Source organism: Myotis myotis, unplaced genomic scaffold, assembly GCF_014108235.1.
Source record: "Myotis myotis isolate mMyoMyo1 unplaced genomic scaffold, mMyoMyo1.p scaffold_m19_p_22, whole genome shotgun sequence".
In the NCBI taxonomy this organism is placed as follows: domain Eukaryota; kingdom Metazoa; phylum Chordata; class Mammalia; order Chiroptera; family Vespertilionidae; genus Myotis; species Myotis myotis.
In genome coordinates this window covers 746,364-773,071 of record NW_023416327.1, presented here as the reverse complement: position 1 = coordinate 773,071, position 26,708 = coordinate 746,364, and the positions used below count along the sequence as shown (strand labels likewise).

General features: G+C 56.2%; 2 protein-coding genes across 2 annotated transcripts in view; both read right to left on the bottom strand.

Annotated features, from left to right (window-relative positions):
* Nucleotides 1-23,713, bottom strand: part of LOC118679051 (5-formyltetrahydrofolate cyclo-ligase-like) — a 51,147-nt gene extending 27,434 nt beyond the window's left edge. Inside the window, exon 1 of the transcript XR_004975100.1 lies at nt 22,689-23,713. The gene's annotated coding sequence lies outside the window, so the exon portion shown is untranslated. The remainder of the gene's footprint in view (nt 1-22,688) is intronic.
* On the bottom strand, nt 6,910-13,187 carry BCL2A1 (BCL2 related protein A1). The gene is made up of 2 exons (XM_036355370.1): nt 12,147-13,187; nt 6,910-7,178 (listed from the first exon to the last, which is right to left on the bottom strand). The coding sequence occupies exons 1-2, from the start codon at nt 12,954-12,956 to the stop codon at nt 7,077-7,079; spliced, it is 912 nt and encodes a 303-aa protein (XP_036211263.1). The 5' UTR covers nt 12,957-13,187; the 3' UTR covers nt 6,910-7,076.
* Nucleotides 23,714-26,708: the final 2,995 nt, after the last annotated feature.

Sequence of the window (26,708 nt, the reverse complement as noted above, 5' to 3'; positions counted from 1 at the left end):
GATACAATTTATAGGAAAGTTTCGGAACAGGCAAACCCATGGACACCAAGCAGGTGAGTGGTTGCTGGGGACCAAGGGGTCTAGAGTTCAGGATTTCTTTGGGGGATGATGAACATGTCCTAAAAGTCGACTGCGGTGCCAGTGGTACAAATGCTGAATATACTAACAAACACTGAATTGTACATTTTAAAAGGGTGAGGTCCATGCAAATGATATCTCCCCTAGAGGCCCGATGCAAGAAAATTCATGCAAGAGTAGGCCTTCCTTCCCCCGGATGCCGGCACCAGCTTCCCTCCGGCACCCAGCACCCAGGCTGCTTCCTTCCAGCCCTGGCTTTGTTAGGAAGGACATCCAGAATGACGTCCGGTCTAATTAGCATATTACCCTTTTATTATTATTATAGAGGCCCGGTGCCTGAATTCGTGCACCAGTGAGGTCCCTCAGCCTGGCCTGTGGGATCGGGCCGAAACGGGCTCTCCAGCATTCCCCAGGGGGTCCTGGATTGCGAGAGGGCACAGGTCAGACCAACGGACCCCACAGGTGCACCATTGGGGTCGGGGAGGGACACTGGAGGTTGGCCAGCCAGGGAAGGACCACGGAGGGCTCCAGGGCGTGTCTAGCCCGTCTCACTCAGTCCCGATCAGCCGGACCCCAGCGGCAAGCTAACCTACAGGTCAGAGCGTCTGCCCCCTGGTGGTCAGTGCACATCATAGCAACTGGTCAGCCGGGTGACTGTCTGCCCCCTGGTGGTCAGTGCATGTCATAGCGAGCAGTTGATCGGCCTTAGCATATCATTAGCCTATTACGCTTTGATTGGTTGAATGGATGACCAGACCCTTAGCATATTAGGCTTTTATTATATTGGATAAGATTAAAAGAGAGGCATCAAAGAAAATATAAATGTTTCTGCTCATTTGTGGGGGGAAAAATGCAGCACGTGTAAAGCAGGACATGACTGAGTTTGGGTGCCTGTGCGGGAACGGGCGAGAAGAGGGTGGAGAGAATGGGAAATGGCATGGCGTAGCAGTGAGGAGGAAAGTGACATTTCTCTCCTGCTACTTTTCTCTGCGTAGCTCTGTCAGGACCACGGTAATGTTGTACAGACAGACGGGCATACAACCGGGGGGTGTGTGGGGCGGGGGAAGGGAGGGGAGGGGAGCGACCCAAAATGCAATCCAAGCCGGGACAAACCGAACTGTATTGCAAATGATTAACATAACCACAACTGAATGGGTGGAGAACTTAAGTAACTTTGGGCTAAGTATTTTGACGAAATGCCGTAAGGCTAAAGACAAAAATAACTTTATACAAATACTAGAGGCCCGGTGCACAAAATTCATGCACGGCGTGGGAGGGGGAATCCCTCAGCCCAGCCTGCACCCTCGCCAATCCGGGACCCCTGCCTGCCTGATCGCCCATAACCGCCTCTGCATGCCGGCCTGATCACCCCCTAACTGCTCTCCCCTGCCGGCCTGATCCCCCTAACTGCTCTCCCCTGCCGGCCTGATCGCCCCTAACTGCTCTCCCCTGCCGGCCTGATCCCCCTAACTGCTCTCCCCTGCCGGCCTGATCCCCCTAACTGCTCTCCCCTGCCGGCCTGATCCCCCTAACTGCTCTCCCCTATCGCCCCCTAACTGCTCTCCCCTGCCGGCCTGATCGCCCCCTAACTGCTCTCCCCTGCCGGCCTGATCCCCCCCTAACTGCTCTCCCCTGCCGGCCTGATCGCCCCTAACTGCTCTCCCCTGCCGGCCTGATCGCCCCCTAACTGCTCTCCCCTGCCGGCCTGATCCCCCTAACTGCTCTCCCCTGCCGGCCTGATCCCCCTAACTGCTCTCCCCTGCCGGCCTGATCGCCCCTAACTGCTCTCCCCTGCTGGCCTGATCCCCCTAACTGCTCTCCCCTGCCAGCCTGATCACCCCTAACTGCCTCTGCCTTGGCCCCTGCGACCGGGGCTTTGTCCGGAAGGACGTCCGGAAGATGTCCAGTCTAATTAGCATATTACCCTTTTAATAGTATAGATAGAGTGTCCCCTGCAAAAATGTATACACACTTTGAATGATGATAAAGTCAGCATTTATTTTATATTTTTTTAAATAATTTTTTATTGGTTTTACAGAGAGAAGGGTAGAGACATAGAAACATCATTGCAAGACAAATATCATTGATCCGCTGCCTCCTGCACGCCCAACCACTGGGGATGGAGCCCGCAACCCGGGCATGTGCCCGGACCAGGAATCGAACCCTGACCTCCTGGTTCATAGGTCGACGCTCAACCACTGAGCCACACCGGCCGGGCAAAGTCAGCATTTATTAACATATAGTTCATTTTTGAAATTTAAAAGGATCTTCAGAAATGAATAATTTGTCTGTCAGTGCCTGTTTTCAAATTGATGACCATTCTGGTCCAGGCACCGCTCTTAATACAAAGTAATGGAATCGCAAACATCAAGAATCATTTCATTGGTGTTTGTGGGCCTTCAATTTGTCAACTGTTGCCTGTTTTGTACCGTAAACTTTAATATATATATATAATTTTGTTGTTGTTGATTTCAGGGAGGAAGGAGAGGGAGATAGAATCATCCATGATGAGAGAGAATCACGGATCGGCTGCCTCCTGCACGCCCCCCCTGGGAATGGAGCCCGCAACCCGGGCCTGTGCCCTTTACGGGGAATTGAACCGTGACCTCCTGGTTCACAGGTCGACGCTCAGCCACTGAGCCACGCAGGCCAGGCTGTAAACTTTATCTTTTCTGTATCCCCATAAAAAAGTCTAGTGGCTAGATTTTCTTTGTTCAAAGCTGCCTGGCTTCACCCGTCATTTCAAATCAGCTAAGCCTGAAAAGGAGTGAAAATGGAGTCATCAGCTGTTAAAGTGTGTATACACTTCCTTGGGGACGCCCTGCATTGCACTCTAGTTCCTACGATTGTTTTTCTGAGGGTTGTAAATTAGCAGTCGACAGAGAGAGACAAATAAGTACAGCCGGGCCTTGACATACGGGTGTCCCGACTAACGAGTTTTTTGAGATACCAGCTGTCTCTCTGGGGATATTTTGCATTGAGTTGACAGAGTAATTTGAGTTAACGAACTCCTTAACGAGCTCGGTCTCAGAACGAATTAAACTCGTAAGTCAAGGCCCCGCTGTAGTACATACATTGTGGGTAATGAGAGTCAGGTTTCTCCCTTTTGGGGAAAAAAAAAAAAAAAACAGTGACAAATAAGGAAAGAGGAAGTTTGGCGTGAGCCCTGTGGTGGTGTACAGGAATTAAAGTATCAGCGTAGCCCTAGCCAGTGTGGCTCAGTGGTTAGAGCATCCGCCTGCAGACTGAAGGGTCCCGGGTTCGATTCCCGTCAAGGGCACGGACCTCGGTTGCAGGCTCCATCCCGGGCCCTGGTCGGGGCTCGTATGCGAGGCAACCCATCGGCGTGTCTCTCTCACATCGATGTTTCTCTCTGTCCCTCCCACTCCCTTCGACTCTCTCTAAAAATCAATGGAAAAACATCCCCGGGGTGAAGAGTTAACAGCAACCAAGTGTCCGTGTAAACTCGCGGCTTTACATAGACACATCCAGAGGGATCGATACAGAAATGGGAGTCGATCGAGTAAGAGTCAAGAAGTCATTACCATCCCTGGCCAGTGTGGCTCAGTGGATAGAGCGTCGGCCTGCGGACTGAAGGGTCCCGGGTTCGATTCCGGTCAAGGGCATGGACCTGGGTTGCGGACACATCCCCAGTGGGGGGTGTGCAGGAGGCAGCTGATCGATGTTTCTCTCTCATCGATGTTTCTAACTCTCTATCCCTCTCCCTTCCTCTCTGTAAAGAATCAATAAAATATATTAAAAAAAAAAAAGAAGTCTTTGCCACCCACGGGCCACAGCAGGCTCCTAACCGGTCTCCCAGCCATTCCAGTCGGCCACACCCCCGCCAACCCTCGCTGACTGACGTGGGAGCCGGGACAGCGAGCCTGCGTGCTGGGGGGGCTGATGGGCAGGGAGGGAGCCGCCGATGCCGGAGAGGGAGGGACCACGGGGGACCACAGATTCTGGGGGTTGGCCTACGGGCAGCTGGTCACCGCAACAGGAGGGAACAGATGCCAGACCAGGGTGTGTGTGGGGCAGGGGAAGGGAAGACCAGACAGGCCAGCGGTTCTCAGCCTTCTTCCTGCCGGGACCCTTGAATACAGCTCCCCATGTTCTGTGACCCCAATTTCATGGTGACAAATTGAACACCATGAAAGCATCGCGATCAATCACAAAAACTATACGTAATGATAGATGTGTTTTCCGATGGTCTTAGGGGCCCCTGTGAAAGGGGCGTTCGACCCCCAAAGGGGTCGTGACCCCCAGGCTGAGAACGGCTGAGACAGGCAGGCAGGCGCGGCGGGGAGGATGTGCGACCGGCAAGTCCTCCGCGAAATGGGAAGCCGGGCCGGCGGGGATGAGCTGCCTACACGGGTGGTGTTGCAAGCGTCTGCCACCCGCTCTTCCTGTATGGAGGCTCCGGCTCCGGCGTGGCCCAAACGTCGACCTTCAACTCGAGAACGGTTTTGGGGAACGTCGGTCATGGGTTTGCTCCCCATCGCAGCCCTGGGCTCGTCGGCTGTCTGGAAGATCTTGGCCTTTGGTCACGAGGCAGATGAACCGGAGAAAACCCGCCCACCCTGGACGGACTGCCTCCTGCACGCCCCCCACTGGGGACCGAGCCCCCAACCCGGGCCTGTGCCCTGACTTAGCGGGCACCACCCTCAGGCTGGGCGCCCGATCGCATCTTCCGGCAGAAAGAGCCACCCGGGCTGCTGCCGCTTATAGAGAAAGGGTCTGTGTGCCGGGCCAGTGTTGCTCAGTGGTGAGCGTCGACCTGTGAACCAGGTGGTCCCGGGTTCGATTCCCGGTCAGAGTATAGGCCTGGGTAGTGGGCTCCATCCCCAGTGGGGGGCGTGCAGGGGGCAGCCGATCCGTGATTCTCTCTCATCATGGATGTTTCTCTCTCCCTCTCTCTCTGACACGAATAAAAACTGATTTAAAAAAATAATAATAAAGGGTTGCATTTCCATACAGGATGATACAAAGCAGTCCTTCCGTTTCCAGATCCCAAACAGTGGCAACCGACTGGTCTTAAGTTAGACCATGGCACAGGGAAGACACGGGATCCTCACCGGCTGAAGACCCGCCCTCTCGGTGGGGAGACCAGCCTCACCCAGCTGACCTTGACTGGCAGCTCCGGCTCCTGCCAGGGGTGGAGTGGGAGGCAGAGGGTCAGGCGGTACCAGCTGACCAGGAGGAAGCGAGGCCTTGAGGACCAGTGTGGGCCTGGGGGTCCATGTGACCCGCCCACCAGCCCCATGACCTGGGACCACAGACTTTTTTTTTTTTAATTGATTTCAGAGAGGAAGGGAGAGGGAAAGAGAGATACAAACATCCATGATGAGAGAGGATCACCGATCGGCTGCCTGCTGCACGTCCCCCACTGGGGATTGAGCCCGCAACCCAGGCCTGTGCCCTTCACCGGAATCAAACCCGGGACCCTTTAGTCTGCAGGCCAACGCTCTATCCACTGAGCCACACCGGCCAGGGCAGACCAGAGACTTTCTGTGTTGAAGCCTGTTTCCTCCAGAGGAAAATGCAATGCAAACCCCAAGGGGTAGAGATCGTGTAATGTGAGGAGGAGGAGTGGAAAGGTCTAGACCAGCGGTTCTCAACCTGTGGGTCTGGACCCCTTTGGCGGCCGAACGGCCCTTTCACAGGGGTCGCCTAAGGCCATCGGAAAACACATATATCATGACATATTGCTTTTGTGATGAATCACGATGCTTTCATTATGTTCAATGTGTCACAATGAAAATGCATCCTGCATATCAGGTATTTACATGACGATTCATCACAGCAGCAACATGACAGCGATGAAGCAGCCACGGAAATAATGTTATGGTTGGGGGTCCCCACAATGAGGAGCTGCATTAAAGGGCCAGAGGGTTGAGAACCGCTGGTCTAGAGCGAGGTACAGTGCTCCCGTGTCGCAATCAAACTTGCTGACCTCGCCCAGCTTGCACGGCTCGGTGGCTGAGCGTTGACCTGTGAACCAGGAGGTCAGGGTTCGATTCCCGGTCAGGGCACAGGCCCGGGTTGGGGGCTGCATCCCCAGTGGGGGGCGTGCAGGAGGCAGCCGATCCGTGATTCTCTCTCATCCTTGATGTTTCTCTCCCTCTCCCTTCCTCTCTGACATCAATAAAAATATATTTTTTAAAAAATCAGAGCACAGCCTAACAAAAGACAGTTTTCTAATATGTGAAAAAAATTTTTTAAATATATTTCTTTATTGATTTCAGAGAGAAAGGGAGAGGGAGAGAGAGAAACGTCCATGATGAGAGAGAATCATGGGTTGGCTGCCTCCTGCATGCCCCCCACTGAGGATCGAGCCTGCAACCCGGGTCTGTGCCCTTGGCCGGATTCGAACCTGGGACCCTTCAGTCTGCAGGCTGACGCTCTATCCACTGAGCCACACCGGCCGGGGCAAATTTGTGAAATGTTTTCATGGGCGGTTTCCCGATGGCCCGACACTAAGGCATGTACCTCCCTTTGTTCTAACGATCCCTCGTGTGCCGAGGGTCCGGCTGCTGCCTCCATCACCTCCAGTGACGGCTGGGGGAGGGGACCCGGACAAAACTCAGCACCCAGGGGCCCGGGGCGGACCCAAGACGGGGCCCCGGGGAAGGGTCAGCGGACTCACCCGCCTGCAGTGTGGGCCAGTGACAAGGAAAATGGCTTTGGGGTCAGGGACAGGCCCGTCAGAAACCTGGCTGCCTGGGCCTGCAGACTCACCTTCCTCTTACGCATCCCCCACCTGAGACCTGCCCCCGGGGCCGCGGGCGGGTCAGCCCTGCGCCGGGCTCCCAGGAAGACGCGGACGCCGCAGAGAGACACGTACATTCGATTTATTTGTGGAAAAGGGGGCACAGTGTCCGCGGCCCCGGAACCGTCCGGTTGCCCCACGAGTGTTGTTTGTGCAAAAGGCGGAGAAGTGGGTGTGGGCAATCCCTCCCGCAAGAGTCCAGGTTTCCCAACCCCCGGGGTCCCTGCGGTCAGGGGAGCTGCCTCAGGGCGCACAGTAGGACCTGGCCCGCCGCCCCCAGGAAGGCCAGCCAGCCCGGCCGGGGCTCGAACTTCTGCACGAAGCCGTGTTCCTAGGAGAGGACAGAGGGCACAGGGTTAGAACACCGTCGGTGGACACGCGAGAGCTGGAATGAAAAGCACAGGAAGTGTCGTCTCAGCGATGCAGAGGGCTCATCTTCTCAGGGGTCTTGACGGGGAAAATGAGACCTTTTGGGGGGCTGCTAGCGATCTGAGTCTGTGAGCCAGTCGCCTCGCAGACCGTTTCTCTTCTATTTTTTTAAAAATATATTTTATTGATTTTTATACAGAGAGAAAGGGAGAGGGATTGAGAGTTAGAAACATCGATGAGAGAGATCGATCAGCTGCCCCCTGCACGCCCCCCACTGGGGATGTGCCCGCAACCAAGGTACATGCCCTTGACCGGAATCGAACCCGGGACCCCTGAGTCCGCAGGCCGACGCTCCATCCACTGAGCCAAACCGGTTCGGCCCTTTCTCTTCTTATCCGACCATGCAAGCCGCTCTGTGGCTGCTTCTAGCTACTCCCGTGCCAGGCATTTGTCAGTTATCTGAGTGGTGCTGTGCTCAAGGCCGTAAGCTCCCTGCAAGATAGGTACTCGGTGCACTGGCCCTCCTCCCGCGCCCCCCCCCCCCCCCCCCCCCCATCCCAGCACACAGGGCGTCTTTTATGTTTTTTTTAAACGCCTACGAAAGGTCCGGAAGTCTCATCCCAAATTTGGGAGACACAGAGACCCAGAAAGGTATAAAAAGGGAGAGGCTCCTCCATGTTTTTGCTCAGGATTTGGAGAGGAACCGTCTCCCTGGGTCCCGTGGGTACATGTGGAACGTCTGGAAGTGACCGGGTTTTTCCTGTGCCTCCGGGACGCCTGTGTATTTTAGGTCGCCTGGGAAATCCTGTCACCGTCTCACTAGTTTTATGCCGTCCGACCTCAGCGTCGTCTTCAGGGAGCTACGTCCTGTCATTCTAATTTCTCAGTAGCCACGTGTAAAAAGGAAAAAAGAGAGGGGCGAAACTGATTTTGAAATATATTTATCTACAGTAGTATTGTAATACGGTTAACAGGAAAATGATTAGTGAAATATCTGACAGTGTTTTGTACCAAATCGTTAACGTGTGTCCTGGCCCTGGCCGGTGTGGCTCGGTGGATAGAGCATCAGCCCACGGACTGCAGGGTCCTGGGTTCGATTCCGGCCAAGGGCACGGACCTCGGTTGCAGGCTCGGTCCCCGGCCCTGGTTGGGGCACATGCGGGAGGCCACCCATCAATGCCTCTCTCACATCGATGTTTCTCTCTCTGTCTCTCCCCCTCCTTCCATTCGCTCTAAAAATCAATGGAAAAATATCCTCGGGTGAGGATCAACAAAATAAATAAAAAAAAATAAAACAATGTATATTTTATACTTACAGCGTATCTGTTTTTAAAAAATATATTTTTATTGGTTTCAGAGCAGGGAGAGGGAGAGAGAGAAACATCCATGATGAGAGAGAATCACGGATCGGCTGCCTCCTGCACGCTACCTCCTAGGGATCGAGCCCACAACCCCAGCCTGTGCCCTGGACTGGACTCGAACCTGTGACTCTCCAGTCTGCAGGCCGACGCTCTACCCACTGAGCCACACCGGCCAGGGCCATAAATCCCATTACTGATTCACTGGTCCCCGCCCCCCTTTTAGGGCATCTGTTTTAGACGGTGGTTAACTGCCAACTGTAACTGATCATGTGATTAATGGGGATTTAGTCTATTTGTTCAGGGAGGTTAGGCAATACCACCACCACCACCACCACTACCAGCAAGTACTGAGAACTCTTTGCGGAAAGTGTCTTAGGGGGCTCCCGATACAGAAGTAACGGGGTTCCTCCGGCCGAGGAGGCAGGTGGCTGGGCCGCCCCCCCCCCCCCCCCCCGTGCTGCAGACGCCCTGAGGCTGAGAGAAGTGACGCAACCTGTCAGGTCGCCCCGGAGCCCAGAAAGGAACCGGGTGGCCGGCTTCCCAGTAGGTGCCGCCCCCCCTTCCTGGGGGCCACGACCCGCGGGCAGTGCCGTCCCCGGAAATGAGTCATTCAAGGGCAAGTTCATTCATTTGAGCTCGACTGTCCAGGCGCTGAGAGAAGGTGCCCTGGCCCCTTGCCCTTTGCCCGCTGGCGGCCTGGCTCGGAACAGCAGGGCCCCCCATGCCCAGCACAGTGACTCATGGGAGCCTGGAAGGGAGGTGGCGGCGGCCTTGAAACGCCCTCCTGTCTCAGACCCACGCACGTGGGGAGCCCGAACCCGCCCAAGGGCTCCATGACGGCCGAGCATGCGTGTGCGGGCACACGTGTGTCCTTCCGTGTGTGGAGGCTCACGCCGACCCCTGGACCTCCCGGGAGGGTCAGTTCACGTCTAGAAATTCTCCCAGACAGCTCCCCACTCCCACGGTCAGGAGTTCCAGAGCTCACACCATTCATGGCTATGTGGTCACATTTTCAAAGAATATTGATTCCGTCCTGACCGGTGTGGCTCAGTGGGTAGAGCGTCGGCCTGCAGACTGAAGGGTCCCGGGTTCGATTCCGGTCAAGGGCACGTCCTTTGGTTGCGGGCACATCCCCAGTGGGAGGTGTGCAGGAGGCAGCTGATCGATGTTTCTCTCTCATCGATGTTTCTAACTCTATCCCTCTCCCTTCCTCTCTGTAAAAAATCAATAAATTACATATATTTTTAAAAAGAATATTGATCCCTTCTCTCTGCCGCCAATACTCTAAGCTTTGAGGACTCAGGGCCAGGCTAGCCCAGGCTCACAGGGGGGCCTCTGAGCCACAGAGAATGTCTGCCTTCGCTGGAAACCAAAACGACACCCACAGCTGCAACCTCCCCCCACCCCCTCCTTCCTCTGGCTTCCCACAGCGGCAGGAAGACGCTGACAAGATCTCGCGCTGCCCCAGCCCGAGGCCAGGGCTGCTGAGTTAGAAGAATCGCAGGAAGAAAAGGCCAGTAGAAGGGGGAGTGCTGGGGGGGGGGGGGGGCCTCCAGCAACTTGCAAAGGTCACACCAAGTTTCAAAACTCCTTGACTGAAGTCGCCCATGGTTTTGAAAGCCAGTGAGCCAGAGGGGGGATCACCTGCCACCTGCATAGAAGTATTTGCATCCCGAACAGTCAGTCACAGGAATCCTACCAGCCACTGAGAAGAAGACAAAATAACAGGAAGACGGGCAAAGACTGTAAGCAGGCAGGTCCCTATGTAGGCGCTGGCAGAGGCCATAACCCCGCTAGTCATTGGGGCGACAAGACTTCAACCAGCTGCATTAGGATGGAGTGTGGGAATGACGAGATTTCTACAGCAGAGTGGAAGGCGGGGGGGGGGGGGGGGGGCAAACACCGGACGCTCTCACCAGCTGTGCTGGGAGGAGGACTTGGTAGAAACGCCGTGGATGCTGCAGACCTGGTCAATTCAGCCCTGGCCGGTGTGTCTCAGTGGTTAGAGCGTCGGCCTGCGGACTGAAGGATCCCGGGTTCGATTCCGGTCAAGGGCACACGCCCGGGGTTGTGGGCTCAATTCCTGGTGGGAGGCGTGCGGGAGGCAGCCGATCCATGATTCTCTCTCATCATGGGGGTTTCTGTCTCTCTCTCTCCCTCTCCCTTCTTCTCTGAGATCAATGAAAGTATATATTTAAGAAAAGAAGAAATCAAGTTTTTTAAAGAAGGCAGCTATAAAATATATATATATATTTTAAAAAATAAATAAAAATACTATTTTAAATACCCTCGGGTGAAGAAAAAGCAGAATAAGCACCATGTACTAGTTATACATTAATTTTAAAAAACCCTTTTTTACAAAGATGCACTATGGGTACTTTCTGTGGCTATAATCAACGGCTATGTTTTGCATGTAAAATAATTGATAACGGGGGTTACCTCCAGGGAGAGGGGAGGGTCAGGTGTGTGGGGGGGGGGGGCCGCGGGCGGAGAAGGTGCTTGGGGACACAGTGTTTTTAAGAAGCGAAGCATCAAGTGTTGGGACATAAAGAAAAAGCAAAGCCCTGGCCAGTGTGGCTCAGTGGATAGAGCGTCGGCCTGCGGACTGAAGGGTCCCGGGTTTGATTCCGGCCAAGGGCACTTCCCCAGGGTGTGGGCTTGATCCCCAGTGGGGGGCGTGCAGGAGGCAGCCGATCCATGATTCTCTCTCATCATGGATGTTTCTTTCTTTCCCTCTCCCTCTCCCTTCCTCTCTGTAATCAATAAAGAAATATATTTTAAAAAAAAAAGCACAGACACCCCCTATGAAAGGCCCCGTGACCCGACTTCTAACAGCGGCCCCACCCAGGGCCCCGGCTTTTTGAGGCCTCGACAATAGAGCGAATTCTCACTTGGAAATTCTCGAATCAAGTTTCTGCCAGTACCTTCCTCCTCTGATCAAGCCTTCACAGCCAGGATTTGTTACCTTAGGCCCGCGGTCCTCAACCTGTGGGTCGCGACCCCTTTGGGGGGTCGAACAACCCTTTCACAGGGGTCGCCTAAGACCATCGGAAAACGCACATACAATTACAGATTGTTTTTGTGATGAATCACTATGCTTCAATTATGTTCCATTTGTCACCATGAAATTGGGGGTCACCACAACAAGAGGAGCTGTATTAAAGGGGTCGCGGCGTTAGGAAGGTTGAGAACCGCTGGACTAGAAGATGGGGGCGGCAAACACCAACTTGGAAGCCATGAACTCGCGGAAAGAGACCCCCACCCTTTGCAACCTCCTAAGTGAATGAAACAGCTTCCGCGACCGACTCCCTGGCGGCTGAGCGTCCGTTGTCATGACAACGCTAGCGCCGCACTGAGCCCGGGCTGGGCCGCGCCCTGCTACCGAGGATGGGTAGAGGGTCTTGCCAATACCATCCATATTTACGGGGTGTCCCCCCTTCCCCCCCAAAAAGATGTATACGCCCTTTGAGCTAATTACTAACTCCAAGCGTGTGTGTATATATATCCTTTAAAGCAGCCGGACACCGTGAACTCCCGCTTCGGAGCAAAGAGCGCGCAAGACTAGTTACCCAGCCTCCGTTCTGCCGGATCCAGCCCCCCGCCTGCGAGGTGATGAACTCGGCCACGAAGCACGCGATCTCCTCGGTCGTGTCCGCGTCCAGGTCCCGGTCCCGGTCCAGATCCGGGTCCAGGGCGACGCGCGCGCGGAGCAGCTTCTTGGCGAGGATGCCCTGCAGGGCGAACACGGTCACGAGGCGGCCCCAGTTGACCACGCCGTCCGCGAACTCCTGGCGCACCACGGCCTGGAACACGGCCCGGGCCGCCTCCACGGACGCCACGTCCAGGTCGTCCAGGCTCGGCCGCAGCGTCCGCTCCGCGTCCCTCTGCACCGCCGACGCCACGGCCCGCAGCAGCCGGGACACCCTGTCCGGGCCGGGCCGGGGCGGCGGCCGCTGCAGCACGTGGCACAGGTAGTCCCGGGCCAGCGCCTGGACGTAGCCGAACTCGCAGTCGCTCATCCTCCCTCGACGGCCACGCCCGGGCTCCTTCCCGGGGAAGCGACGGCGGCGATCTGGGGCCGGAGCGCAGGGCGCAAGGAGAAGAGCAGGGCGCGCGCGCGGGGGCCGCTGGGCCGCCCCGCGGGTGACATCAGGGCCGTGGAATTTCTGCGGCATCACCGGCTCCTTCCTCCTGGCCCTTCCGCGCAGAGGCGGGGGCGAAAGGGAAAGTTCAGAGCGGCTCCTCTCCGAGACAGAGAGAGAGAGAGAGGCCACTTCCCCATCCGCCCGTGGCTGCTCCAGCTGCCGGGCCCCACGTGAGGGGCGCAGAGACCGCGCGGCTGGCCCTGGGGGAACCTGGCAATTCCCCGAGTCGTTCATTCAGAAACCACCCCGCGGCCGGGCAATCCCGCGGCCAAGTGCGTGCGCCCCAAATAACTGAGAACCGCCCCAAATAACTGAGGACGGGGACGCAGGAATATTTAAACACACAGCAGTACCGTGACGCACAGGGGCCACGAGGCAGGGTGGCCATATATATATATTTTTAAAATATTTTTATTGATTTCAGAGAGGAAGGGAGAGGAAGAGATAGAAACATCAATGATGAGAGGGAATCACTGATTGGCTGTCTCCTGCAGGTTGTACCAAGCCCACAACCCAGGCATGTGCCCTTGATCGGAATCGAACCTGGGACCCTTCAGTCCGCAGGCTGACGCTCTATCCACCGAGCCAAGCCAGCTAGGGCAGGTGGCCAGATTATGATGACCGGCCAGGTGATGATGACCCCCCCATCGGCACTCCATGGACGCTCCCAAAAATACTGAATACTGAAAACTTCCTGAGCAAATCCTCTCAAGGTTTTATTATCATGATTATTTGCATAACTGATTCACTTCGTTGTACTGATGGGGTGGCCATCATCATCTGGCCACTCAGTGTGTGTAATATTCTCAACAATAAAGATCAAAAACAAAACAAGGTGGGAAGAACCCCTATGTTCATCCACAGAGGAACGGATTAGCAAATTTATGGGACATTATTATTATTTTTTTAATCCTCACCCAGGAATATTTTTCCATCTTTTTGTTTTCTAGAGAGGGAGAGGGAGAGAAACATTGATGGGAGACAGGCACGTCTATTGGTTGCCTCCCGCACGCACCCTGACCAGGGCTGGGAAACAGAACTGCAATTGAGGTATGCGCCCTTGACCAGAAATCAAACCCAGAACCCTTCAGTGGGGGAAATACTCTAACCACTGAGGAACACCGGCCAGGGCCAGAACATTATTCAGCCGTAAACTGAGCCCTACAATGTGGGTGAATTTCAAAAACAGTGTGCCAAGCCTGGCCGGCGCGGCTCAGTGGTTGTGCGTCGACCTAGGAACCAGGAGGTCAGGGTTCGATTCCCGGTCAGGGCACATGCCCAGGTGGCGGGCTCGATCCCCAGTGTGGGGTGTGCAGGAGGCAGCCGATCCATGACTCTCTCTCATCATTGATGTTTCTCTCTCTCTCTCTCCCTCTCCCTTCTTCTCTGACATCAATAAAAATATTTTTAAGAAATTACGCCAAGCGGAAAAAGCCAATATATGAAAAACCCACACTGAGCAGATGCACAGAGACAGGAAGCAGGCAGGTGTGTGGGGCGTGCGGAGAGGGGGGCGGGAACTGCTTACGTGGTGCGGGTTTTGTTTTATGACTAAAATGTTTGAACTGTTTATTTCTTTAGTATATTTTTAAAAAATATGTATTTTTATTGATTTTAGAGAGGAAGGGGGAGGAAGAGAGAGAAACATCAACGAGGAGAGAGAATCATGGATCGGCTGCCTCCTGCACGCCCTACACTGGGGATCGAGCCCGCAACCCGGGCACGTGCCCCGACCGGGAATCGAACCCGGGACTGTTCAGCCCGCAGGCCGACGCTCTATCCACTGAGCCACACCGGCCAGGGCGCTTTAATATGTCTGTATTAGTGATGAGTCCACCTCCTGCCCTGACCAGGGAGCAGAAAGCAGTGACCGACGAGGGTCCCTTGGGGTGCGGAGTGGGAGAGAAGACCCCGCCCCCGCTGCTCCCAGAGCAGGGTCCGGGGTGCGTGACCGTGGGGAGACACCGCTGAGGTCCACTTCTCCTTTCCCCCAGGCGGAACCGGGGCAGAAACGCTGGGCTTCCGGCAGCTTCAGAGGGAACGCTGACCTCATCCTGCTCCTTCCCAGGCCCAGGGCCCGCCCAGGCCCGTTCTCCGCAGAGAACAATGGCCTTCGAGAGGAAGGCCCCGAGGCCCCAGCAGCCGGCATCTCCCTCGGTCCTGGGTCCAGCCCGGCTGAGCCTGATGGGTCAGAACCGCCAGGAGGGCAAGCCCACTCCCACCCAGAAGCCGAGGGCGGCGGGCGCCTGGGGAGGGGGTTCCCACGCGAGAAGTCCAGCTTCCAGGGATCCTCTGAGCGCGTCTGCACGTGGCGTCTCACCCCAATTCTCCTGCTGTGTTGGGGAGCAGGGCTTCTGCGGGCAGACGGCAAGGGAGCTGAGGGCAGGAGTGAGCTGCCGAACGGGCCATCGGGGTGCTGCCAATCCTCACCAGCGGGTGTTTTTCCATTGGTTCTCAGAGAGTGGACGGGAGGGAGAGACAGAGAGGAACGTCGATGTGAGAGACACACATGGATCGGCTGCCTCCTGCACGCGCCCCGACCGGAGCTGGGGATCGAGCCCACAACCCGGGCACGTGCCCTTGACCGGAATCGAACCCGGGACCCTCCAGTCCACAGGCCAACACTCTACCCACTGAGCCACACCGGCCAGGGCAATAAAAATAAATATTTGTAAAAATCAATGGAAAAATAGCCTCAGGCGAGGATTAACAACGACAACAAGTTGGAAAAAATGAACAGCACAGTCAGGTGGATGCACTGCTGGAGGCCCCCCCTGGGGAGGGGCTGCCGCGGGTCCCTCTGTCGCCCCGGCTCACAGCCGGCAGCCGTGCCGTCGCCGCAACCCTGTTATCACTGCGGCCAGTGATGGGAAGTCTCGTACAAACGCTCCCCGTCCCAGTCAGCCTGACCCGTGGCTGCGGCTGCATCCGTTTCGTTTTTCTCTCACTCGGCTGAGCTGAGCGAAAGCAGCGTTTTCTCTGGCTTCCCCACGCGCCGTCTCAGGGGGAGTCCGCGAGGAAAGCCTGCGGGCATGGGGCTTCCGATCCCCGCGCCCCAAAGGGCAGGGAGGAAGCAGAAGTGGGTGCTGGGCGGGCGGGAAGGGGGGCCCGGAGGGCAGTGCTCTGGGGGAGCCCCGAGAGCCCGGGCCTGTCACTCAGCCAGGGAGCTGAGCTCCCTCCTGGAGCACCTGCCTCCTGCTGGGGGGCGCCCTGTCCGCGGGGGTCACGCTCCTGACCCCCGTGCTCCGCTGCGGGGGCCTCACACGGCACCAGGAAGTCCACTGCCCCGAGTCCAGGGCCCCAACGCAAAGGGACAGGAGGGCTTGGGGGGCTCCCCGCCGTCGCTATGGGGCGAGGCAGGATGGGGTCCAGGGGCCTGGGTGCGGGGCCGGGAGCTTGGAAGTGGCTAGAACCGTGGTGGGCAAACCCCGGCTCGCGCGCCACATGCGGCTCTTTGGCCCCTTGAGTGCGGCTCTCCCACAAAATCCCACGTGCGGGCGCGCACGTACAGTGCGATGGAAACTTCGTGGCCCATGCGCAGAAGTCGGTATTTTGTGGAAGAGCCAGTATTTTGTGGAAGAGCCACACTGAAGGAGCCAAAGAGCCGCATGTGGCTCGCGAGCCGCGGTTTGCAGACCACTGGGCTAGAAGATACGAGGAAATCTGAAGGGTGTTCGTTAAGCCAGAGAGCAACTGGGCCGGACCTGCATTTCCAGTGACAGCGTTTTTGAGTTTGGGTTTGTTTATGAACCGAGGGACCTAGGTATAGATTTGAGAGAGAGCGGGAGAGGGAGAGAGAAACATCGATGTGGGAGAAGACCACCGATGGGCTGCCTCCCATACCGGCCCCGACCGGGAATCGAACCCTCAACCTCAGTCTGTAGGGACGATGCTCTAACCGGCTGAGCTACCCGGCCAGGGCCACAGGGTTCCTTTAAATCAACTTTCTTGCCCTGACCAGTGTGGCTCAGTGGATAGAGCGTTGGCCTGCGGACTGAAGGGTCCCGGGTTCGATTCCGGTCAAGGGCATGTACCTGGGTTGCGGGCACATCCCCAGTGGGGGGTGTGCAGGAAGCAGCTGATCGATGTTTCTCTCTCATCATGGATGTTTCTAACTCTCTATCCCTCTCCCTTCCTCTCTGTAAAAAAAAATCAATAAAATATATTTTAAAAAATCAACTTTCTCCAGGTTTAGTCTCCAAATATAAGACCCACCCACCTCCAGTGGCCACCTGGGGGAGTTCCGATGAACGTGAGCATCTCCATGGGAACGTAAAGGGTCTCCTCCCCCAACACGTCCCATCCCCCTTCCTGGTCACAGGGGAGGCCGTCTCGGCCGGACATCACAGTCGATGCTGTTCCCGTCCTCGGATTTCATTCATGAAAATGAAACTGGCCCGGACGTGCTGTGCTGTCGGTTCCCGTAACTGGGAGGATTTTGAGATTCATCCATGCTGCTGAGTGTGGTGCGGGCTGTTCCTTTCTCTTTCTTTTTCTTCTAAATATATTTTTATTGATTTCAGAGAGGGAGGGAGAGGGAGAGAGAGATAGAAACATCCATGATGAGAGAGAATCATGGACCGGCTGCCTCCTGCACGCCCCCTACTGGGAATCAAGCCCGCAACCCCTGCACGTGCCCTGACCGGGAATCGAACCCGGGACGCTTCAGTCTGCAGGCCGCCGCTCTATCCACTGAGCCACACTGGCCAGGGCTGTTCCTTTCTTTTCTTTTCTTTTCTTTTCGGTGAATCCTCACCCGAGGGTATTTTTCCAGTGATTTTCAGGGAGAGTTAGAGAGAGGGAGAGACGGAGAGAAACATCGATGTGAGAGAGACCCGTCGATGGGTTGCCTCCTGCACGCGCCCCGACCAGACGTGCCCTTGACGGGAATCAAGCCGGCTGGCGCTCTACCCACTGGGCAACAACAGCCGGGGCTGGTCTGTTCCTTCCTGTACAGAGCAGCGGTCTCTGGCGAGGACGCCACACCGGTCAGTGTCTCTCCGGACAGTGGGCGTCGGTGCTGCCGACAGCTGGGGCTGCGGCGGCTCCCGCTGCTCCGACCACTTGCACGGAGGGTTTCCAGGGACCACAGGCGTTCGTTCCGGCCCGAGGCGCTGGCCTGCTGGGCCGCCCGGAAGTCGAGTCTGTGGACGAGGAGCTGGCTCTCCCAGTCCCTGCCCCAGTCTCCGTGCGGGCACGTCCCCACGTATCTTGCGTAAAATGCCGAGGAGTGGAATTTCCGGTTCAGTGAGACGTGACCTGTTTTTGTTTTTGTCTTGTTGTGCTGTGTCTGTTTGGGGAATGATAAGCTTAACTTCGTCAGAAGCTGCCAGGCCGCATGCCAAAGCGATCTCGCCATTCTGTGCCCCGGCCGGCGCCCGGGAGGCCCGAGCGATCCACACCCTGCCCACACTTGGCGTTGTCGTCCGTTTACCTTAGCCGTCCTGAGGCGGACGTGTGGTGCCAGCTCATCGAGGTTGTAATGTGCGTCTTTAAGATTAACAATGAATTCCCGGCTGGTGTGGCTCAGTGGTTGAGCGTCGACCAATGAACCAGGAGGTCAGGGTTCAATTCCCGGTCAGGGCACAGGCCCAGGTTGGGAGCTCCATCCCCAGTGTGAGGCGTGCAGGAGGCAGCTGGTCCGTGATTCTCTCTCATCGCGGATGTTTCTCTCCCTCATTCCCTCTCCCTTCCTCTCTGAAAGCAATTTCTTTTCTTTTTTTTTTTAAAATATATTTTATTGATTTTTTACAGAGAGGAAGGTAGAGGGATAGAGAGTCAGAAACATCGATGGGAGAGAAACATCGATCAGCTGCCTCCTGCACATCTCCCACTGGGGATGTGCCCGCAACCCAGGTACATGCCCTTGACCGGAACCGAACCTGGGACCTTTCAGTCCGCAGGCCGACGCTCTATCCACTGAGCCACACCGGTTTTGGCGCAATTTCTATATTTAAAAGAAACGAAACAGAAGCGCCGTTGAATCAGTGTCTCTGTGACCCGTCTGGCACTTGGCGAGGCCGCCACCCCCCGAGGGTGCCTTCTGTGTTCTAGGAACTCGGTTAGAGAAGCGAAAGCTCCTTGATCAGAGCCCCAACCCAGCTTAGAAAACCGGGGGGGGGGGGGGGGGGGGGGGGGGGGTTCCCGGAATCTTCTACCCCCAAATCCATCTCTCCAGGGATCTGAACTGTCACGGGTGTAAAGGGAAAAGTCACAGGCAGGGGGACACGCACATCCTTGTCAAGCGAGGCGTCAGGGAGACCCCGCCCCTGCCCTCCGGGGGCAGAGCCCCTCCCACCGGAGCTGAGTCTCCGTAGGAACCTGGAGGATTGAAGGTTGAAGGTCAGGGGTCCGCCCTGTGTCACTGGGGGCCGTGTCTGCGGGGCTCTGGGCGCGTGGAAGATGAGTGAGGGCCTCAGGGCCCGGCACCAGCCCTCACCTCCCATTCCCTTCATGCTCACTGCTCAGGTCGCCCCTCAGCCACAGGGGACTTGGGGTCACTCCGCTGGATAAAAAGGGGCCACACGCTGAGCTGACCAGCTCAGGGGAGCCTGCGTGGCGGCCTGGCAAACCCAGAGGCCTCACAAGTCCTCCCAGGACAGTCTGACATTGACCTTGAACTAGCAGCAGCTGAGGTGGGGAGTCCCGTCCTCGGCCAGGATCTTCCCTGACCCGTCAGCCTCGGCCTTCGCTGGGCCTGTCTGCGGTCTTTCTGCGTCTGGGACCCCATGTCGCTGAAAGGTCACGGTCATGTCCCTTTTCCCGGTCTCACGGCCCAGGCCCCGCTCTGTGGGGACCACAGACCCCGCCTTGTCCTGAGCTCACTGCTGGCTGTTAACTCCTGCACCCCAAGGAAGGGGGCAGGTGTCTGTCATCTTACTTGTTAGCCAATCCCAGGGGTTTCCCTGCTTTGCTTGCTCCCACCTCCCTGACCCATCCCCAGAGGGTTTCATGTCACCCACCTCCGTCCCTCCTTCGATTGCAATGTGTAAAAATAGGTGCAAATCAGCCCTTCTCTGGAGCATTCTCCCAATTGGTTGAGGTTCTGCTTCCTGGCGATTGTGGGCAGTTTGGCTCAAACAAACAAAGATTGTTTACAGGTTTGGGTGTTGTTATGGTAACGCGCCCCTTCCCTGCCAGGGCCTCAAACAGACCCCCCCCCCCCCCCCCCCCCCCCCGCCACAGAGGGAGGGCCAGCCCAACCCCCACCCGCCCTTTCTGTCTGTGTCCTGCCCACCAAGCCGGTGGCCGGCCCCTGGCTGCCCGGGACACAGGGGATCCTGGGTGCACTTGAGGGGCCCCCTCCTCAGCCATGGGAGCCCCGAGGCCACCTTCCTACGGATGGGAAGGCAGCCAGGCGGCTCCTCCCGGCCCCTCCAGGCGCTGGACAGGCAGGCAGGCGTGCAGGCCTCCGGGGACCCCGAGGGCACCAGGGCCCGTTCAGGTTTTACCACATTTTTACAACCGTGTGTCTGAGGCAGGGGCAGCTGAGAACTCAGGCCTGAAGGACTTGGGTCCGAGTCCGGGGTGGAGGTGGGGGAGGAGGCGGCCTCCGGAGTCATCCTTCTGTAGAATGTTTACCCAGAGGCTCGGGGCTGGGCTCCGAGGACAGAGAAAACCAGACCCGCCCTGTCCTCAGGGGTCCCCAGCCCGGAGTCAGGAGCAAGGAGATGGACGGATGGAGAAGCTATTGTCAAACGGCAGGAGGAGCAGGGGCTGGCGAGGAGGCAGGGACCCCGACACAAGGATTTCCACAGGGAAAGTGAATACTATGGGGCATCTTGGAGGTGGCAGGAATGATGCCAGCAACTCCCCTCATTTAAAGCCCCCAAAGTCTTCTTTTTTAAATATATTTTTATTGATGTCAAAAAAATAAATAAATAAATATATATATATATTTTTATTGATGTCAGAGAGGAAGAGAGATAGAAACATCAATGATGAGAGAGAACCATGGACTGGCTGCCTCCTGCACGCCCCCTGCTGGGGATCAGCCCGCAACCCGGCATGTCCCCTTGACCGGAATTGAACCTGGGACCCTTCAGTCCGCAGGCTGATGCTCTACCCACTGATCCACAGAAGCCAGGGCAAAGCCCCCAAAGTCTTAACTCTGCTCCGCAGGGCAGGGACCTGATGCCCAGAACAGACGGGTCCCATTCCTAGAACCAGCAGAGCCAGGAATAGAACCCAGGGCCGGGGGACCCCAAGATACATCCATCAAGTGCCATTTGTAGGTTTGTCCTACATTCGCGTATGGACAGGAATGAACAGACGCAGGCATCTCCCAGCCCCGTTCACCATCACAAACTCAGGTACCAGTTCATTTACTCTGGGTTCTGGAGGCCGGTGCTGCTGGGCCCCGCCGGGCCAGCTGAGCGCCCAAGACCCGCTCAATAGGCCGCCACAGAGCGCCACCTCGTGTTCACAAGTGGAACTGCAGCACAGGCCCAGCCGCCCTCGCAATCCAGGAGCCCCTTTCCACAGGGCTTCAGGTCGGGGTGCAAAGCGCTCCAGGCACCACCAGCAAAGGTCTGGCCCAGCCCGAGAAACCCGGGGCCCCGGGAAGTGGCCACAGCAGCTCCTCCCCGGGACACACCTGCAAGCCTGACCTGCCCCACCGGTTGCATCTGCAGTAAAATTCTTCCTGTTTGAAGGAATCCCTCGTGTGGGACAGCCCTTTCCTGGGCACTGGGGGTTCAGGAGGGAAGATGTAGCCTCCGACTTGCCCACCGTCTAACCAAGGAGACAGTCACGCCCACGCCTCTTGCAAACCCACGTAGCAAGAGCTGGGACGGAGGGGGACACAGGATGCGTTCCCTGATGGCACAAGGACATTGTAGTACGTTTAGGAGTTTGTCAGGCTGAGGAGGAAGCTCTGATAGAGGAATGACAGACTGCCATTTCCACATAAACCAGAACCCAACCACCAGAGGAAGAGAGGCTGGGGGTGGTCAGAGGACAGATCATAAAAGGTCTAAAGCCATGCTAACGGGAGGAGACCTTATCCAGGGGACAACAGAGAGGAGGCGAAGGCTTTGCCCCAGTCACACTTGCACCCGAGGGAGAGCATTCCAGGAACTGATGCGAGTGAGAGAGGGCGACAGTGGTGGAGGCTGGTCAGGATGCTCCTCCAAGCTCTCAGTGTTTCTGTAACCAGGGGAGACATGCTCAGCCCTGATGAAGGTCCAGTGGGGAAGAACTGGGGTTTTGGAAAGAAAATACAGAGGTTTTTTTTCTGTTGATAGTGTTAACTGGTCAGTCGTATGTGCTTTTTTAAAAATATTTTTTTATTGATGTCAGAGAGGAAGGGAGAGGGAGAGAAACATCGATGATGAGAGAATCATGGACCGGCCGCCTCCTGCACGCCCCACGCTGGGGATCGAGCCTGCAACCCGGGCATGTGTCCTTGACCAGGAATTGAACCGTGACCTCCTGGTTCATGGGTCGATGCTCAACCACTGAGCCACGCCGTCCAGGCCATATATGCTTTTTGATGGACTTCCTTATCAGTCATCTGGCGACTTTAAAGTCAGGTAAACCTAACCGGTGTGGCTCGGTGGGTAGAGCATCAGCCTGCGGACTGAAGGGTCCCGGGTTCGATTCCGGTCAAGGGCATGTGCCTTAGCTGGGGGCACATCCCCAGCCGGGGGCGTGCAGGAGGCAGCTGATCGATGTTTCTCTCTCATCGATGTTTCTAGCTCTCTATCCCTCTCCCTTCCTCTCTGTAAAAGATCAATAAAATAAATTTTAAAAAAATAACTGACACAAGAACTTGAAAAGAATATAAAGAGAGAATGCTCCCTCCTCTGGGCGATCAGAATTTGACGGAGGTCATCTGCTCTGAACCTGCGCGCAGTAAAGATGACTCCTAACTAATCGGCTCATGAAGGCGTCTTGTCCAGCTCGCTGATTTGCGATACAACAATATTAAAAAAAAAAACTTTAAAAAATAAAGGGATTCCATACCTGCAGGAGGAAGCTGGCTCAGGGATGGACCGCATTCACCGCCGCCGTCCCATCCGGCGAGGGGCTCCTGTCCTGGCGCCCCGGCCCCGGTGAGGTCTGGTCCCCGCTGCAGGGACAGGAATGCCCGCGGATGTGGCTCTGCCCCGACATCACGTCGCGGCGGAAACGACCGCCAAGCCCCGAGAACTCGCGGCCCAGGCGACTTTTAAGCCCGGGCGACGCTGGGGCCGGCGTGACCAAACCCCGGAGGGATGTCCGGTCGCTGCCGAAATGACGTAGCAGACGACGTCATGCCGCAAGCAAGCGTGACCTTCAGACGCGGCAGAAGAGACGTGTAAATCCGCGTTGCGGGGTGGCAGGCAGCGTGACGTTTCAGCTGGACGTCTGTTGGCTGCGGAAGGGATGTGAATCCCGGGCTGATTCGCAGCCATTTTGACGTCGCAACCCATCGACAGCGCAGCCGGGAGGACCTTCCTTGCGCCGGAAATGACGCTTTTGGAGCGCCACCCGAGTCTTCGACCTTTCGTCGCGCCGGAAATGACGCTTGGGGGAACGCGCCCCACACCCATCGGACCTCCTCCGCGACGAAAGTGAGGTTGGTTCAACCCGTTCACCTGGCCATTTTGACCTTCTCTGCGACGGATATGACGTCTGTCCAAGCGCCACTTTTCACTGCGCCGGGAATGACGTTTTTTGAGTGCGACCGCACCGTCCCGTTGACCTTCCTGAGGATCGAAATGACGTTTAACCCCAGTTGACCAAGAATTGGCCGTCGGGTTGTTGCATCTGAAATGACGCCGTTTTACGTATTTATTGTTTTTAGAGAGAGAAGCATCGATTTGTTGTTGGGCACAGGGATGCTTTTATGCCTTGATTCCTGCAGGTGCCCTGACTGGGGACCACACCCACCACCTTGGTGTACGGGGCTCGAACTCCCCTGATAAATGGCTGGGCCGGAAGTGACGTTCACCCCCATTGGCCATCACAGCGTTTTTTGGTTTTTAAAATTTTGTTTTATTGCTTAAAATATTACAAAGAGTGTTACATATGTCTCCCCTTTATTTTTTCTCTCTGACCTTCCCCTGGCCTCCCCTACCCCCCAGTGTCTTGTGTCCATTGGTTGTGCGATCTGCATGCATACAATCCTTCCGTTGATCTCTTACCCATCACCCCCCCCCCCCCTCCACCCCCAACCCTCCCTGGCCTTCCCGCTGTAGTTTGACTGTCTGTTCGAGGCTGCTCTGCCTCTGTATCTATATTTGTTCATCAGTTTATAATGGTCTTAATTATCCATAAATGAGTGAGATCATCACAGCGTTTTTTGAGGTCTCGTCGTGGTCGAAATGACGTTCCAACCCGCCTGACACAGTGGCCACTGTAACCGGTCCGGGTAAAAAGTCATGTCCGTGATGTGGGCGCCGCTGGGCAGAGTCTTGTCCGTGGGATGTCATGCCCTGGTGACAGCCTACGCCGTGCGAGGTTGTGTGGCACCTGACCTGACCTCAAGTCCTTGGAACTAAAAGGGGGCACACGGAGGGAGGTTTCTGACTGAGCTTGTTGCTGTCTGTCTGCCTCCGTGGGCCTCAGCCTACTGGTCTGTGAAATGGGCCTATAGCATCCCCTGCTTGTCTGCACTTGGGGTGCCCAGAGGCAGACTCAGTGTCCAGGGTCACGTTTCTCCTCGCAGCTGGTTATGCTCCGTCTGCACCCTGCTTCCTGCTGGAGTCCCCCTTCCGCCTCCATGTGCAGGCTGCCGGTGTCGCCGGCTTGCATCACGGCCCCTTGGGCCTCTCCTGGCTCCTGCCCTCTGGTTTGGTCTGACACCCTCCGATTGAGAGCTCACCAGGCAAAGCATGGAAATGCTTCACTTTTAAATCTCTTGTAACATAAGATTAAGTGTTGACATTTTTTTTTAGAATTAGAGGCCTGGTGCACAAAATTCGTGCAAGGTGGAGGGTGTCACTCAGTCCGGCCTGCACCCTCTCCAATCTGGGACCCCTCGGGGGATGTCTGACTGCCGGTTTAGGCCTGATCCCGCAGGCAGTCGGACATCCCTCTCGAAATCTGGGACTGCTGGCTCCTAACTGCTCACCTGCCTGCCTGCTTGATCAGCCCTAACCCCTCTGCCTGCCGGCCTGAGCACCCCTAACCACTCTCCCCTGCCGGCCTGATCGCCTCTAACTGCTCTCCCCTGCTGGCCTGATCACTCCTAACCACCTCTGCCTCGGCCCCCGCCACCATGGCTTTGTCCGGCAGGACGTCCAGTCTACCTGCTCTAATTAGCATATTACCCTTTTATTAGTATAGATTCTATTTCTTCCTGTAGTTAAAAAAAAAAAATCTTATTGAAGCTTTTTTTTAAAAAAAATATTTTGAGGACCTGGGACTTGATTCTGGAGGCCCTGCTGGGTCATACCGCCCCATGCACTCCTCCCAAGTCAGACGCCTCAGGTCTGTGCAATGCCTCCTCCCTGCCTGGGTCCAAGGAAGGGGGAAGCCAGCACCAGGTCTTTGCTTCTTTGCTGCCCCATCCCCGCACCCCAACACCTAGAGGGCATTCCAGGCCTCATCGGGGTTCAAGCATCACCCACTGGCTGGCTGCACACCTCCACCATCACCATGACCGACACTGGGCCGAGGATGGCAGGAGATTGAAGCCCTTAGTCATTAGCGGCGTGGCATGCTCACAGTTGGGCGGGTCCCAGCTGCTAGGGGAGATATCACAGGAACACGCCCGCTGTCCTGGAGATGTTACGGAGGCAGGCTTTGCAGGTGGGTGCGTCAAAGGGGGCAGGACAGAACCCCGCCCCAGGTGCAAAGGCCCGGGACGTCCAGCTGGGTTCCCTCATTCCCCTGGCCCAGCCACTCCTGTCACCCCATTTCCTGACCTCTGAGTTCTTGGTTTGGCTGCGTAACGTGCAGAACCTCCCCTGCCTGTGATTAGATGAGTAAGAAAACGCAGCGTAAACAAACGCCTTCAAAGTAGCTGCAAGGTGAGCTGATGAGGATGAGCACACGCCAGTGAGTGGGAAGCGTGTGATGCTAACCACTCCTCTTGCAGCGCCTGCCTGCTGCCTGCTGTTCTCGCTCCTTAGAAGCTCTTCTCTGCTCTTGCTGTAGGTCTTTGTTTACAAGCTCATCCTGCCCCCTTATGCTCACACAGCACTCTGTCATTTTCCCCTTCATATACTTTGCCAAGCTGTTTAATTACACTAGCGGCCTGGTGCACGAAATTCGTGCATGGGGGCGGGGGGAAGTCCCTCACCCCAGCCGGCCTGCACCCTCTCCAATCAGGGACCGCTGGCTCCTAACCGCTCACCTGCCTGCCTGCCTGATTGCCCCTAACCCAGGGGTGGGCAAACTTTTTGACTCGAGGGCCACGATGGGTTCTTAAACTGGACCGAGGGCCGGAACAAAAGCATGGAGGGAGTGTTTGTGTGAACTAATATAAATTCAAAGTAAACATCATTACATCAAAGGGTACGGTCTTTTTTTTTTTTTAGTTTTATTCATTTAAAACGGGCCAGATCCGGCCCGCGGGCCGTAGTTTGCCCACGGCTGCCCTAACCCCTCTGTCTGCCTGTCTGATCGCCCCTAACTGCTCTCCCCTGCCGGCCTGATCGCCCCTAACCCCTCTGTCTGCCTGTCTGATCGCCCCTAACTGCTCTCCCCTGCCGGCCTGATCACCCCTAACCGCCTCTGCCTTGGCTCCCGCCACCATGGCTTTGTCCGGAAGATGTCAAGTCTAATTCTCACATTATGCTTTTTATTAGTAAAGATGTTTATTTGTGTGATGATTCGTTTCAGGTTTGTGGCCCTAATTAGACTTCGGAAAGGCAGCACCCGTGTCTGATTTGCTCTTCGCTGGGTCCTTGAGGCCTAGAATCATGACACTTAAGTAGCCAACGGGGATGCTCTGAGGATTGCTGAGTTTGAATAATTTCAGCCAACTGTGGGCCTGACAGGAGCTGTCCTTAATCTTCTGACACCTGGTCTCCTGGGATGAGGGCAGGTGGAGAA

Coding starts and splice junctions, on each gene's coding strand:
- BCL2A1 (XM_036355370.1), bottom strand. CDS start 12,956: ATGAACGACTCGGGGAATTGCCAGGTTCCCCCAGGGCCAGCCGCGCGG. Junction 7,179..12,146: donor TCCGGCAGAACGGAGGCTGG/GTAACTAGTCTT, acceptor GTCCTCTCCTAG/GAACACGGCTTCGTGCAGAA.